The 17,116-nt window shown below is 31.8% G+C and overlaps 1 protein-coding gene and 1 long non-coding RNA gene across 2 annotated transcripts; both read left to right on the forward strand.

Annotated features, from left to right (window-relative positions):
• Window positions 1-7,402: 7,402 nt before the first annotated feature.
• LOC110664055 (pentatricopeptide repeat-containing protein At2g42920, chloroplastic-like) lies at window positions 7,403-8,571 on the forward strand. The gene has a single exon (XM_021823584.2). It carries the CDS (start codon window positions 7,962-7,964, stop codon window positions 8,487-8,489), a length of 528 nt encoding a protein of 175 aa, XP_021679276.1. The 5' UTR covers window positions 7,403-7,961; the 3' UTR covers window positions 8,490-8,571.
• Window positions 8,572-14,722: 6,151 nt separating this feature from the next.
• On the forward strand, window positions 14,723-16,013 carry LOC110646340 (uncharacterized). Its single transcript, XR_002493129.2, has 3 exons — window positions 14,723-15,160; window positions 15,403-15,492; window positions 15,747-16,013. It is a non-coding gene; the product is annotated as an uncharacterized LOC110646340 (long non-coding RNA).
• Window positions 16,014-17,116: the final 1,103 nt, after the last annotated feature.

The raw sequence follows: 17,116 nt of genomic DNA on the forward strand, positions 1-17,116 counted from the left end.
GATTGCAAAGCTGGAGAAAATGGGAATTTTATCCTCATTGGGTTCTGAACCTACTGAAACTTGTGAATCCTGCCTACAGGGCAAAATGACTAGATCACCCTTTGTTGGACAAGGACTAAGAGCTGAAAATATTTTGGAGCTAATACATAGTGATGTATGTGGTCCATTTAAGGAAATGGCTAGAGGCGGTTTTCATTACTTTATTACCTTTACTGATGATAAATCAAGGTTTGGGTATTTGTATTTGATGAAATACAAACATAAATCTTTTGAAAAGTTCAAAGAATTTAAATCTGAAGTAGAAAATAAATAGGAAAAAGTATTAAAACTCTTCGATTAGATCGGGGAGGTGAATACTTAAGTACTGAATTTGATGAATACTTGAAGGAGCATGGCATTACTTCCCAGCTGACTCCTCCAGGAACACCACAGCTGAATGGTGTATTTGAAAGGAGAAATCGTACCCTATTAGATATGGTACACAGTATGATGAGCTATACTAATATACTAATCTCCTTTTGGGGATTTGCATTAGAATCAGCTTTGCTTATTCTGAATAAAATTCCATCAAAATCAATTTCTTCCACACCTTATGAGATATGGCATGGAAGAAAATCAAGCCTTAAGCATATTAAGATTTGGGGTTATCCAGCTTATATCAAAAAGCTGAACACTGATAAGTTGAAAATCAGATCAGAGAAAAGTCGATTTGTTTGATATCCAAAAGAAAGTTTTGGATATTATTTTTATTTGCTTACATCATAAAAGTTGTGGTAAGTAGAGATGTCATATTTCTTGAACAACAGTTTATTCAAGAAGGAGGCAAAGGAAGGCAAATAGAGTTAGAATTGGAGAATTCTGACCAACCAAAAGATCAAATGGATATAGATCCATCTAGTCAACCTACACATGTTAATAAAACATCCACAATAATTCCTCGCAGATCAACCAGGATATCTCACCCACCAATGAGATATGATTTTCTTCATGAAGATGAACAAGAGTTGTTTATTCATGAAGAAGTAGATAATGGAGATGATCCACTTACCTATGAAGAAGCTATATCAGATATAGACTCTTCAAAATGGATTGAAGCTATTAAATCCGAAATTGAGTCCATGCATAAGAACCAAGTTTGGGATCTTGTTAATCCACCTGAAGGTATTTACCTATAGGGAATAAATGGGTTTTCAAGAAGAAAATTGGTTCTGATGGAAAGGTAGAGACCTATAAAGCAAGGCTAGTTTCGAAAGAGTTTCGTCAAAGGCAAGAAATCGACTATGGGGAGACTTTCTCGCCTGTTGCTATGCTTAAATCAATTAGGATTCTATTAGCAATAGCTGCATACTATGATTATGAGATTTGGCAAATGGATGTCAAAACAGCTTTTCTCAATGGATACATTGATGAAAACATTTTCATGGAACAACCTAGGGTTTTGAATCCCAAGATGGTTCTAAAGTGTGCAAGCTAAAGCGATCCACTTATGGGTTAAAACAAGTTTCGAGGAGTTAGAACATTCGTTTTGATGAAGCCATTAAGTCATTTGGTTTTATAAAAAATTAGGATGAACCATGTGTATATAAGAAGGTTAGTGATAATGTTGTCATTTTCCTTATCTTATATGTGGATGACATTTTGTTGATGGGTAATGACATAGGTATGTTGACAACTATAAAGGTATGGTTGTCAAATACATTCTCCATGAAAGACTTAGGGGAGGCAACCTATATTCTTGGAATTCGCATCTATAGAGATAGAGCGAAAAGAATAATGAGTCTATCCCAAAGTCTATACTTAGAAAAGGTATTAAAGAGGTTTAACATGCTTGATTCCAAGAGAGGATTGTTACCAGTGAGACATGGTATCCACCTTTCTAAAGAAATGTCTCCAAAGACATCAGAAGAAAGAGATAAAATGGCCAAGATTCCACATGCTTCAGCCATTGAAAGTTTAATGTATGTAATATTGTGTACTAGGCCAATATCGCATATGCTGTTAGTTTGACTAGCAGGTTTCAATCCAATCCAGGTTTGGAATACTGAATAGCTGTCAAGAATATCCTTAAGAATTTGAGAAGAACTAAGGATTTATTCTTGATTTATGGAGGTAATGACTTACAATTGGATGGTTATATTAATTCTGATTGTCAATCAGATATCGATGATAGAGAGTCTACCTCTGGTTTTGTGTTCATTTGTAATGGAGGTGCAGTCAGTTGGAAAAGTTCCAAACAGAATACGACTGTAGATTCCACTACAGAGACCGAGTATGTTGCTGCAAAAGAGGCTGTTTGAATAGGAACCCCGATCTTACCAGAAATCCAAACACATAGAAAAACACTACCACATTATCAGAGAGATAGTTGGACGAGGCGATATAGCTATGCAGAAAATAGCATCAGCTGAAAATCCAGCTGATCCATTTACTAAGCCTATGTCACAAGCTCAGTTAGACCGACATCTTGAGAAGATGAGTCTAAAATATTGTAATGAATGGCTCTAGTGCTAGCGGAAGATTGTTAGTAGTATGCCCTAGAGCATATCATTTTGTATGTATCTAGTACATATTTTATTACTAAAAGGCAATTTCACTTTTTCATTTACATAATGTATTTATGTGTAATAGAAAAGGTCCATTGATATTTTGTTAGAAATTCTATTGTTAAGTTGTTAAGAATATGAGTGACAGTATTTCTAGCACAAAGTATCATAAATTGGTTCACAATCGAGGATACTTCACAATAAGGACATAATTTATCCAGAAAGATTGTAATCATATTTGTTCTCAAGTTATTTATATGAGATATAAATAAAAAGGAATGGTGAGTCTCTTGCCATATAACAAACATGATAGGCACTTATACATGATAAGTAAGCCGAACCAGTGACACTTATGACAAGCACATGGAGTTTACTCTTGTCAATGCATTGTCATAAATCATATCAGTGCATATAATCTTTAGACTTGAGATAACACAGTTATTTTATATATAGGTGGTTTGAGTTTGATACTGCTTTCATACTTGTATTGTGTATGGGTATATGGGCATGTGTTGGCTCCTACTAGTTATATATGGAGGTAGGTGTTGATCAAGATGGAATCTGTTATCCTAAGTAAATAGGGATAAAATCCTATGTTCATTTAATTGTTCTTGATATTTCAAGTTCCTGGCCAGGACAGACAGATTTAATCAGAAAGGAGTTTCTGATAAGAAAATCTTATTAATCAAGAACTGGAATTAAAAGAGAACATAATGTTCATAGTAATTAGAGTTTGACATTAACCATGGCTCCAGCTGGAATTGGGATTTTATAACAGAGAGATTCAAGTGCATGGTAACATATGATTATAGGTTCATTTAAGGTATTTCTTATTACTGATTGGGTGGCCATGACATGCTATGCTAGGTGTTAACCATGGTCTATGAGGTGCCTAAAATGATTTAGAGAAATCATTTATGGTAAGAAAGAGTTCTGATGATATTAAGAGTTGATATCATATCTCATTGCCAATTAGTGATGAGCCTAGTAAGTCACACACATACACAAGTTAATCAGCTAGTTAAAAGTGATTTAATTGATTAATTAAAGAGTTTAATTGATTAATTAAATAGGTTCGGTTTGCAATAAGATTACAAAGTCTCTAGCATGGCTTGAAATCAAATCTAGGTTATTGGATGTATAGTACAAGTTAAATTTATATTTAAAGTATTTAAATATGAATTTAATTATGAGAAATTAATTAATAGAGATTAATTAATTTATATTTGATATAAATTAATTAGAAGAGGAGAAATAATGATTTTGGATTGAGAACTCAAAATTAAAATATAAGGGTAATTTGATCATTTCACAAGGTGATATGTAGCACCATGAGATGGTGACACATGGCACCATATGAGCTTGCCATTTGTCTTCCTATCATGTAAGATGATCAAAGTCAAGATTAAGTCTAGCTTTGACACTTGGCTTAATGTGATTAAGTCAATTAAAAATAATATACAATGAGGTGATGACATGTGGCGTAGGGTTTAAATGATGACCTAATTATAAAAGGGAAAAGAAAGAAAAATAAAACATACACTCTTATTTTCTCTCAAGTGTGCCGCCACCTTTGGCTCCCTCTCCTCTCTTCATCTTTTCTCTTCAATTCAAAGAGAATTGCCCAAATTCCTTTGAATTAAAATTAGTAGAAATTGTTTCTAGTGTTCTATACACATCTACAATCTCTCTAAAGGAAAATTCCCAATTTATAATTGGTTGGCAAGGCTTGAGAAGCAAGATAAGGGGCTGCCCATTTGTGATCTTGGTGTGGACAAGCTAGAGGGACAACACTTGGGGTCCTAGGTGCTTCCTAAAGGTGTTGATTACATCTATTATGCATCAAAGAGGTTAGTGTACAAATTCTTCTTTCAAATTAGGGTTTAATTGAATTAATTTGTTAATTCACAATCTTGAATGGAAAATATAGATCCAAATACATATTAAATGTGTTTTAATATGCAATTGAGTATTGAAATTAATTAGACACATAATAGATGTGGCATGATGCATAAAATCCTAGAAGAAAAATTTTGAAATTCAATACTCTAATTCACCAATCAACATGCTTCCGCTCCTTCAGCCTGTGTAGGTTTCGACATGTTTGAGATCTTTCGTGAAAGTGCACAACCGAACTGTATAGGCTGTACAGCATGTTGTGCAAGTTTCAGCAATTTTCAAATGTCCTCCGTGAAGGTGCACAGGGTAAGCGTGAAAGTGCACAAGTTGTATAGTCCCTTGTGTAGATCTCAGCAGGTCCAAAAATTACTTCAGATTTCTATACAAAAGCTACACAAGTTGTGCAACAAGTTATGTTGATTTTGGCAATTTACATATTCTTTAATTTTCAAGCTTCATTTTTGCACTTTTAGACTTAGAAATCATTCTTCACTTGCACAATTACTTTTTAGTCTATAAATACACTATTTTATCTATAAAACAAAAGTAAAATTACAAATTAGTCCAACAATTGACAATTATGAAAAATTAACTAAATAACTAATAAAATTAACTAAAAATGAATAACAAATCAATAAAATAATTATGAAATTTAACCTAAATGACCATATAAAATGCATGTATCAATATTGTATAATCAATTTTTTTTAATCGTAAAAGATTTTATTAATATCAAATAATTTTACTTGATGAGAATATTAAGTATATTAAATTAATGTTTATTTAAATTTTTAAGGTTATATTTGATAAAGCGTAATATAATATAATGTAATTAATTATGCAATGCAATCAAGTTATAATTTAACATAATGTAATTGTCATTACATTTCTATATTTGGTTGCAAAATAAAAATATAACTAGTATAATATAATAATAATTTTTATTTTAATATTTAATTTATTTATAATATTAATAATATGTGGCAGTGGTCGCGATGATTAATTAATTAATTAATTAATTTATGGTGGCAACTAAGTGGTAGTGATGATGGTAGTGACGATAGCAATGGTTAGGTTGTGATAGTGACAATGTGAGATAGTAGTATTGATAGTAGCTAGAGTTGGTAGAGGCACCAGTTGCTAAGCAGAGATAGCGATGGTCAAGTGATGGTGATAGCGATAGTAATAACAGAGTGGTGGTAGTGGTGATGGTGATGGTAGTGCTGATGATGGTAATAGTGACATAGTGGGGTAATTATGGTAGTAGCAGAGTGATGATGGTGACAATGACAATAATAAATGAAAAAAAATCAAAACAAGCGATTATAATTATATTTCTTTTTGTATGAATGATTATTACATTATTTTAAACTTAAATGATTACATTATGTAATTACTTTTCCATTGCATTATATTTTTTTTATGTGTTATCAAATAACATAATCGAATATGTAATCACAATTACACTAAAATTTTGATTATATCATACCAAATGTAGCCTAAATGTTTATAAATATCTTTTTTTAATTTTTTTAAATTTTTTTATTATTTCACTTAATTAAAAAATTTAAAATTTATATATTTTAAAATTAATAAAAAATTTAAAAATATATTTAAAAATAAAATTGTAAAGACATCATATGGTGGGATTTAACTAGTTCCTAACTAAAGCTAATTATTCCTCTGTAGATTTACTTCCTACATCAAGAGTCGGAAACAGACAATCATTAACACTAACTAATGGTCCATCTTTTGGACATTGGATGCTTACTTGTAATTATAACCACGATTATTAACTTTGTTCATCCAAATTTTGCAATATTATAATTTAAATTTTTTAGTAAAAACAAAATATAAAAGAAATGAAGTCTTAAGAAACGAAAAAAGAGAGATAATAAAGATATATTAATAAATAAAAAAAATTCATAGATTAAATTAAAATTTTAACCATAAAATGTGGAAAGATATTAATTTGTCAAGCAAAATAATTATTTACATAATAATGAAAATGCCTTACTATCGAGCATAGTGACTTAAGCCATTAGTGTTGGATGTTTTCAATCCCAATTCGACTCTCCACTTCACCGTTGAGACTAAATATTATCTCCATTATTTGCAATAGGTAAATCCACTACAACTTATTTGGACTCTAGATATTTAGAGTATCACTGTGTGTTGATGGTAGATCTCTCTATAGAATGGATTAAACTAAAGACAATAAAGCTGTTTAATTGCAGACCCCAAGTTTAAATGATAAGGAATATATATATATATATATATATATATATATATATATATATATATATATATATATATATATATATATATATTACAATTCTAAAAATATGAAAATTTCTTATATTTTTGTATTTAATATGATAATTGTAATAGTTATATAGCGTTCATTTAGCATCGAGGTTAGAAGATTAAAATTATTTTTCAGGAAAAAAAGTAATATTTTATATGTTGTGAAAAAAAATAATTAAAAAAATTATTTTATTATTTTAATATTTTTATAAAAAAATTTATAAATTTAATTTTAAATAATTTTTTAATATTTTTTAATTAATATATTTAAAAAATATTTTTTTAACCACTTTAACGGTAATACCAAACAAGCCTGTAAATCACATCTCATAAGAACAATTTACTCTAACAACTAAATTATTATTTAAAAATTGTGACACTCATCATTATTGTTGTGAAAATAGGTTCACCCAATAATTATATATATTTGTTTTTATTATTTTATTTAATTTTCATCAATTTTTTAAATTACTAATAAATAAATTTAATTATTACTCTATATAAATTTTTAATTATTAAATTATTATTTTCTTTAATATTATTCTTGTAATTTTTTTTATCAATCAAATGCATTCTAATTTCTAAGTGCAAATGCACAAAAATTTATAATTTTAAAATTATCGATTAAATCAAATATAGAGTGGGGTCCCAATTGAGATTTTATCAATCGGGGTTGTAAAGTTTGCAGCATCCAAGGTCATTGGCCCATGTCAGGAATCCTCTTAATATCAAATTCTCCAATTCTTGCTCTTCTGCAAAAATGCAAAAGCGTGATAGAGCTAAAGCAAATCCAAAAGCACATGATCACCAATGGCTTGGCTTGTTTCACCTTTATAACCAGCAAAATCTTAGCCTTCTGTGCACTGTCACACAATGGAGACATCGATTGTGCGCAAACCGTTCTCAATTAAATTCAAATACCCAATGCCTTTAATTTCAATTCCATGATATTGGGTTTGTCTCAAAACTCACATCCTCAAAAGGGTCTTTCACTTTTTGCACGTATGCTTAGCATAGGGATCAGACCAAATTCCCATATTTTTAGAAGTTTGATAAAATGCTGCGTTTGCTTTTCTTGGCTTGATCAAGTTCATTGTTAAATATTGAAATTCGGACACGTGTATTATATCATTAGTTCTATTATTAATATGTATTCAAAGTGTGAAGCAATGGAACTTGCTCGTCAAATTTTTGATTAAAGTATTGATCTAAATGTGGTCTGGTTTGTGGTACTGTAGTAATGGCTTGATGAATGAAGCGCGTAAGATGTTTGATACAATGCCAGAGAGAAATGAAATTTCTTATAATGCAGTGGTTTCTGGGTATGTTCGGAACGGTCATTTCAATGAAGCCATTGAGTTGTTTCAAGAATTGAAGAGTTGTAGTAGTGTGAGGTTTAGTGGATCTCTTTTGGTTAGTGTCCTTGATGCCTGTGCAGCAATAGGTGCATTTGAAGATGGGAAATGGATTCATTCCTATGTAGATGGGGACAGTTTGGATTATGAGCTCGAGATGGGCACTGCATTGATAGATTTTTATGCTAAGTGTGGTCACGTAAAAGAGGCTGTTGAAATATTTAAGAAGATGCTATATAAAGACGTAACAACTTGGAGTTCTATGATCCTGGGGTTGGCTGTCAACGGAGATAATGAAAGAGGAATTGAGCTTTTTGCAGAGATAGAGAAGAAGGGGACCTACACCCAACGCTGTAACTTTTGTCGCAGTTCTCATTGCTTGTAATCACAAAATTTTGATGAGTGTTTGGATGGAATATTATCTACTCCCAAAATTTAAGGCATATTTAGTTTAACTATTGCATTAAGCTGTTAGCTAACATGCATTTCCATGGAGGGATATTATGCTCCCATGTAAAAAATAATTCCCAAATTTATGGTATGAAATCTAACACCGCTCTCTAGGAATCAGATTTTGCAGCTAATTTATCGTCCCATTTAATCTTCCAGCGTGCTACTACTATCACATGAAGCAAAACAGTTACAAAGCAATAAAGATGAGAGCTAGAATTCAGCTAGAAGTTACTGAGCTGGAATTTACTTTATTCTAAAAATATAGTTTGTTAGAAATATTTAGCACATGTAGCTTGTGTCAGATAGCAGTTACAATTAGTTTTCTTCCCGCTTATTTTCTAGCTGGTGTATAAAAACATATCTTTGGGCCTTCTATCAATGAGAATGAATTACAATTTCATTTCCAGAAACTTGTTATGGTATCAGAGCATTTTTTTTTGGTAACCTCTGTTCTTCTTTGCATCTGAGATTCTTTTCTCCTTCCTTCTTGATCAATTTTTTTTTTATTCTTCCTCCAGTTGATTCTGTATTTGCTTGCTTCTCTTTGATCTGCACTCATGGCAATTGAAGTTGCTAATTCTCGATTTGGAAATTCAGCTCCTGATCATCTCACAAATCCTTCGAATCCATATTTCTTGCATCCTAATGAAAATCCTGCATTAGTTCTTGTTTCTCCTGTTTTATCTGGATCCAACTATCATTCTTGGGCAAGGGCAATGAGAATGGCATTGCAGTCTAAGAATAAAATGAAATTTGTTGATGGAACTCTCAAGATGCCAGCTGCCACAGATCCAATGTTTTCTGTTTGGGAAAGGTGTACTACCATGGTAGTTTCTTGGATCACACATTCAGTATCTCAGTCCATAGCACAAAGTGTCCTGTGGATTGATGTTGCAGCAGATATATGGAAAGATCTTAAGGATCGGTTTTCTCAAGGAGATGTGTATCGGATTTCTGACTTACAAGAAGAGATATATAGTTTTAAGCAAGGTGAACATTCTGTCACAGATTACTTTACTCATTTGAAAATTTTATGGGATGAACTAGAGAATTTTCGCCCTATTCCTCAATGTACTTGTGCAACTCCATGTATCTGTGAAGCTCTTGTCACTGTGCGAAAATATAGGGAAAATGACAATGTTATCAGATTCTTAAAGGGCTTAAATGATCAATTCGGCAATGTTAGGTCACAAATTATGCTGTTAGAACCCTTACCTTCCATCAATAAGGTTTTCTCGTTGGTGGTTCAACAAGAAAGACATATGAATATAGGAATACTTACTGAACCAAAAGTGTTTGTTAATAAGTCTAGTCCAGCTGGTTTTCAAAGGAATGTATATGGCAGGGGCACTGATACAGATAATAGAAAGTTTGGGACTCAGAATAACTATAAGACTTGTACATATTGTGGAAAACCAAGACACACAGAAGAGACATGTTATAGGAAGCATGGATTTCCTCCTGGTTTTAAATTCAAGAATTCTGGTGCCAAGATTAACAATGTTTGTACTGGTGATGTTGAGCAGATAATTGATTCTGATATACCACAAGGTGATCATGAGCATTCAAGTTGTAGTTTTACACCAGATCAGTATCAAAGGTTGCTAGCTTTAATTAAACAGTCTCCTTCCACTCCAGATTCTCATTTAGTGAACCAAGTAAGCCTCAGTCAAGTCATCCCTGAATCCTCTCTTCCTTCCACCATTTCTTATCCCTCTACTTCAGGTAATGTGTTTACCCTTTCTTGTACTACAAAACATGATATGTGGCTTTTAGACACTGGAGCTACAGATCATATTACTTTTTCTCTTTCTTGTTTCACTACCTATAAAAGAATTAGACCAATCTCAGTCAATCTTCCAAATGGTAATAAAGTCATAGCTTATTTTTCTGGCACAATTCATTTTTCTTCTTCTTTTATACTTACAGATGTGCTTTTCATTCCTCAATTTCAATTCAATCTTATCTCTGTTACTAAACTTGCTTCCTTACTTCATTGTTGTCTAATCTTTCACTATGACCAATGTCTCATACAGGACCTGAGTACCTTGAAGAAGATTGGTACAGCTAGAGCTAAAGATGGTTTATATGCATTGGTAGATCCTGCCCCACCTTCATTTCCTTTGTCACCTCCACCAGCACATTTAGTTTCTATTTCTGCAGTATATTCAGCTTGCAATCCTGCATTCAATCTCTGGCATTTTAGATTGGGTCATCCTTCTACTACTAGACTTAATGCAATAAAGACTAAATATCCTGATGTTACTTCATTGTCTAATGTAGTTTGTGACATTTGTCATTATGCTAAGCAGAAGAAGTTGCCTTTTCCTATTAGTACTACTCAAACAAATAAAATTTTTGAGCTTGTACATGTGGATATTTGGGGTCCATTTTCTGTAACTGCTGTTCATGGTCACAGATACTTCCTCACTGTTGTAGATGATTTCTCAAGGCATACATGGCTTTTCTTGATGAAACACAAATCTGAAACATCTTTTTTACTTCAATCTTTTGTTCTTCTTGTAGACACTCAATTTTCAACAAATGTAAAGGTCATTCGAAGTGATAATGGTTTAGAATTTTCAATGCCTCATTTTTACTCTTCCAAAGGAATTGAGCACCAAACAACCTGTGTTGAAACACCACAGCAGAATGCTGTAGTGGAAAGAAAGCACCAACACATATTAAATGTTGCTAGAGCACTTTTATTTCAAGCCAATTTGCCCAAAATTTTCTGGTCATATGCTGTTATACACTCAGTCTATCTTATCAATAGATTGCCTACTCCATTACTAAACAATAAATCACCATATGAAATTCTCTATACTACTCTACCTGATATACATGATCTAAAAGTGTTTGGTGCTCTATGCTTCGCATCTACCTTGACAGCCCATAGATCTAAGTTTGATTCTCGAGCAAAGAAATGTCTTTTTCTTGGCTATAAAAGTGGCACTAAAGGATATATTTTGTTTGATCTTTCTACAAGGGAAATTTTCATTTCTAGACATGTTATTTTTTATGAATCCATTTTTCCTTATAAATCACAGTCCTCTTCTCATTTTTCTACCTCTCCTATTTCACTTCCATTAGACACCACACTTTCTGATTATGATTTTCTTTTTTCTCCTTCTTCTTTATTGAATTCTTCGTCATCTACATTACCTTCACAACATGTATCTCCTTCTTCTACTGCACAAACAGAACCTAGACATTCTAATGTAACCCGAAAACCACCTTCATATTTCTTGGACTACCATTGCAATTTAGCATCTCTGCACTCCAAAGAAATACAGGTCCATGTATTCTCTATCCTCTTTCCCAAGTGCTTTCCTATGATTTCTTGTCTTCTCCTTATAAACACTTTGTTCTATCTACTTCCACAATAGTAGAACCTAGGTCATATTCACAGGCCATTAAACACGACTGTTGGAAGCAAGCTATGCAATCTGAGATAGCTGCTTTGGAGCAAAACAAGACCTGGGAGCTTACTGATTTACCAAGTGGTAAGGTGCCTATTGGGTGTAAGTGGATTTACAAAGTGAAACTCAAGGCAGATGGGTCTATTGAAAGATATAAAGCCAGACTTGTAGCTAAAGGCTATACACAAACTGAAGGTATAGACTACTTTGATACCTTTTCTCCTGTAGCCAAAATGACTACTGTGCGCTTGTTATTAGCTCTTGCTGCTGCCAACAATTGGTTTCTTCAGCAACTAGATGTAAACAACGCATTCTTGCATGGAGATCTTCATGAGGAGGTTTATATGGCCTTGCCTCAAGGATTTAAGGCTTCTAAGCCCAATCAGGTTTGTAGATTGCTTAAGTCTCTTTATGGCTTGAAGCAAGCTAGTAGGCAGTGGTTTTCGAAACTTTCTACTGCCTTACTCTCTCTTGGATATTCCCAATCTAAGTCTGATTATTCTTTGTTCATCAAATCCACATCACAATCATTCACTGCTATCTTAGTGTATGTTGATGATGTTATTCTAGCAGGGAATAATATGACAGAAATCACTCAAGTCAAGCATTTTCTTGATGATTCCTTTAAAATTAAAGACTTGGGTGACTTGAGATTTTTCTTGGGCTTAGAAATTGCAAGAAATTCTGAAGGCATTCTTATTAATCAAAGAAAATATGCCCTTGAGATCTTATCTGACATTGGCTACTTGGCTTCCAAACCAGCCAAAACTCCCATGGACTGTTCTCTTAAGCTTCAAAAGGACACAGGAGATGTTCTTCCTAATCCTTCTTCCTATCGACAACTAATTGGGAGACTCTTATACTTAACTACTACCAGACCAGATCTTACATTTGCTGTTCAACAACTCAGTCAATTTTTAGCCCAGCCTACTACTTTGCATCTTCAAGCTGCAAATAGAGTTCTTCGGTATATAAAGGCTTCTCCTGGTCTTGGTTTGTTCTTTCCAGCAAATTCCTCACTTCAATTAAAAAGCTTCAGTGATTCTGATTGGGCAGGGTGCATAGATACAAGGCGATCTGTTACTGGTTTCTGTATTTTCTTGGGCAACTCTCTAATTTCATGGAAGTCTAAAAAGCAAAGCACGGTGTCTCGATCTTCTTCTGAGGCTGAATATAGAGCTTTAGCTTCTGTGACTTGTGAACTTCAATGGATTACATATCTGCTTCATGATCTCCATGTTCCTTTCACACAACCAGCATTGATTTACTGTGATAATCAATCTGCCTTATCTATTGCCGCTAATCCTACATTTCATGAACGTACCAAACATATTGAACTTGATTGCCATATTGTTCGTGAAAAATCTCAGCAAGGCCTAGTTAAGTTGCTGCCTATTTCTAGTTCTGCCCAGATAGCTGATATTTTCACAAAACCCCTAGCTTATACGCCATTTCACACTCTTCAACTCAAGCTGGGAATGTTGGATATTTATTCTCCAGCTTGCGGGGGGGTATCACATGAAGCAAAACAGTTACAAAGCAATAAAGATGAGAGCTAGAATTCAGCTAGAAGTTACTGAGCTGGAATTTACTTTATTCTAAAAATATAGTTTGTTAGAAATATTTAGCACATGTAGCTTGTGTCAGATAGCAGTTACAATTAGTTTTCTTCCCGCTTATTTTCTAGCTGGTGTATAAAAACATATCTTTGGGCCTTCTATCAATGAGAATGAATTACAATTTCATTTCCAGAAACTTGTTAACTACAGTGGCACAAATGTATTATATTCATCATTTAAATACAAGCATCTCTCCTTTTGCAAGGATAGCAGGGAGGGGCAGTTGAAAATATTAGCCTCTTATGTGTGGAGGTACTAGTTAATTTTTGGCAGTACCTCTACACATGTCATATGTCTCATTGCATGATCTGAGTGCTGGAGCTTCAGGCGTATTCTATAGTCTGAAACAAATTTTAGGTGCATATACAGTGTAATGATCAAAGTTAATCAAGGAATATTTTGGCCATTCAAATTGTTTTATGATTTTGTTTTTCCATGATCAAGTCACTGTTTACTTGGCCCTTTTCTCGAGCAGACCTGCAGCTGCTAATTTATTAAGATGGAGAAACTGAATATTATTCGCAACATTAGTACTTGCCTTAAGCTGCTTAAATGATTATGTAACAGAGGCTTACAAATTGAATTGGAGAAGATTCATCAGATGTAATGTGATTTTGATGGTAGATTGGTTGTTCTTGAAAGCAGAAGGAAAGGAAGGAATTGAAATGGAAATCTATCACAACTAACCCCTTTCTCCCATCTCTGCATATTGAACGCCTGTAATAACTTCCCGCTCAATTTAACGGCAGGCTACTTTTTATTTTAAAACTAGCGAAATTTTGATTTTAATTACTCATTCAAAGCACAAAACCGAAGCAAAATAAATAAGTAATTAGAATTAATTTCCATGTAGTTAGTTTGAATTTTATAAAAATATATATTTTTATTATAGGAAAATTAATTTTAGTAAAAACATTTTCATTAGAATCCCCTACTTAATTTGAATTTAAACTATAACCATATCACATTCAAATTTTTTGATTTCTTTCTAGAAGCAGATAATTATTCATCTCTTTTTCACATTCTGTGCATATTCAAGACATTGAGAAATATCTAAAAGGCATTTAAGAAATCGGTTTCTTGATAGTAAATATATTTAAAAATATTATAAATACTACCCAAGTGATTCAGTCCACACTGGGTAACAATTGGGCTTTTATTATCAATTATAAAGGCAAGAGAAAATATTGAATGAATACAATGCGTTCTTCATGCCAATAGTCTTCTTCCTTAGTGATAATATATGCCATTTTAGCACCCATTTTGGATGATGCCACATCGGTGTTCCTGGCTTTCTGCTTCTTCTTCTTTTGCGACATATCAGTGCCCCACTGCTCTTGTTTTCTACTTCTTCTTCTTCTTCAGTTTGTTGCAAGTGGGTTTTGAAAGTTGAGATTTTGATTTGTATTATGGTCTAGGTTCTGCCCTTCGTGCGTCCATGGCTCTATGCGACTGCAAGTCCTTCCATTTAGGTTTGCGATTCCAAGGGAAACCATGGTGATTGGTGTATGTGAAATTGCAAAATTGTGATGGTGATCGATTTTCATTTTCATAATAATCCGGTAAATTTCTTGTTTCTGAAACTGTGAATTTGAGAATAAATCTACCGATTTGAAATTCTTGTTCTTCCTGTTTATGATTACAGTATTTGTTTGTGTGAATTTGTGCATTAATATTGACGGTGATTGGTGAATGTGAAATTGCGATGGTGACCAATTATTTTGCTGTGAGATTGAGATTGAATGGTGGAGATTTATTTTTCGATTTCTGCTTTAATGTGTTAAATTTCTCATGCTTTAATCAGTCATCATCACCTTGCTTGCTGCACTCGGCATTGTTGTTGACCTACTGGTGTTCCTTGGAATGCCGCCATTCGAAGATCATGCCCTATAATGTAAGCTCCTTCTCTTTTTTTCTCTAGCCTTTTGTTAATTGTCAAGTGTTGTGCAAATTTCCCCCTATTTGAGTTTTCTAGTTGCTAAAAAAATGGGTTATATATGTTTGAGAGTTGAGATTTTTAGCCTTCATCTTCACTGCTTATCTTCACCCTTCAATAAGTTATTTGAATCGGTTAGCTATTTTTATTTAATTTTAAGTTAGATTTAAAATTCATTCCTCTTAACATATCTTATTGGTTGTGATTGTTAGATTTAAATTTGCCACCCATTTGTAAATCTTTCCGTGGCTCTATATGTCGCGAGTTCAGATTTTTCCACACGGCTCGTTGATAAGAAGGAAGTCTGCAAGTCCTGCTAAGGGGCATTTGGACAAGTGCTCTCACACATCATGTCTTTTTCCCTTTTTTGGTATTTCGACTCTGCCGCTTTTGTGTTGCTCCCTTCTGTATCTTAAATTTATAATTTTTTTTTCTTGGTAGATTTTTTTTATTTAATAAAAGTTTGAAATTTTACGTTATTAATTGATATAATATTAATAAATTCAAAACATTTTAAATCATATTTAAGAAAAAATATTTTAGAAAAATTCATAAAATTAAAGGAATTTATTTACTTAAACGAAATCATAAAAAAAAATACCCAAAAATATATCTACAAATCTTCTGTATCGAAATTCACAAATAAAAAGTTTATAAACCAATGGATCATATTTTCAACCATACTTGTTAGGTCGTAATATATATACCCACACGTATGAACTAATAAAAGTATTTTAAATATATTATTTATTAATATATAAAATTTTAATACTATTAATATATAATTAAACTAAAAAATAAAAATATATTAAGCACAATAAAGATGAATTTTGAAATATATTAAAGATAGTCATATTTCATTTAATAATAATATAAATTTATATTCATTCAGAATATGGAAAGATTATAAGTCTATATTTAAAAAAAAAAATAAATATAATTGTTTTTTTTTTCTCTTTTTTTTAAGACTTACAAAAAAATGCGCCTAATTTTTTATCCTCTTCTTTCAATAAATTTATTAATATTATTTTATTTATATTATAAAATAAAAATAACAATAATAATATGCATTTTAAATTGTTTTTGAGCAACTTTTTTTTATTTAAGAATTAAATTATAAATTTATAATATTATTAAAATAGAATTACAAGCGTGTAGAATTTGAAATTAAAAGATTGTCTTATAATAGAGAGTCTTCTCCTTCCTCTCTATTTTGTATCTAAACATTGCGTTAGCTTTTTACCTCATATATATATATATATATATATATATATATATATATATATATATATATATATATATATACATATGAAGATATTTTTATGAGAATATCATATGGCATTTTTTTTATATTGTTATCATAAAACATTTTTTATTATTTATTAATTATAAATTATTTAATAATTACTTCATTAATATTATAATATATAATTATTACTATAAGGTAACTTACAGTATATTAATATATATTAATTATATATATTTATATTCATATTATATATAGATAGATTTTAATTATTTGTATGATGAAATCTTTATTAAAAAATTTGAAAGATAAAAATAATAAAAATAAATTTTAAAA

The sequence above is a fragment of the Hevea brasiliensis genome, chromosome 17 (assembly GCF_030052815.1).
Source record: "Hevea brasiliensis isolate MT/VB/25A 57/8 chromosome 17, ASM3005281v1, whole genome shotgun sequence".
Lineage (NCBI taxonomy): Eukaryota > Viridiplantae > Streptophyta > Magnoliopsida > Malpighiales > Euphorbiaceae > Hevea > Hevea brasiliensis.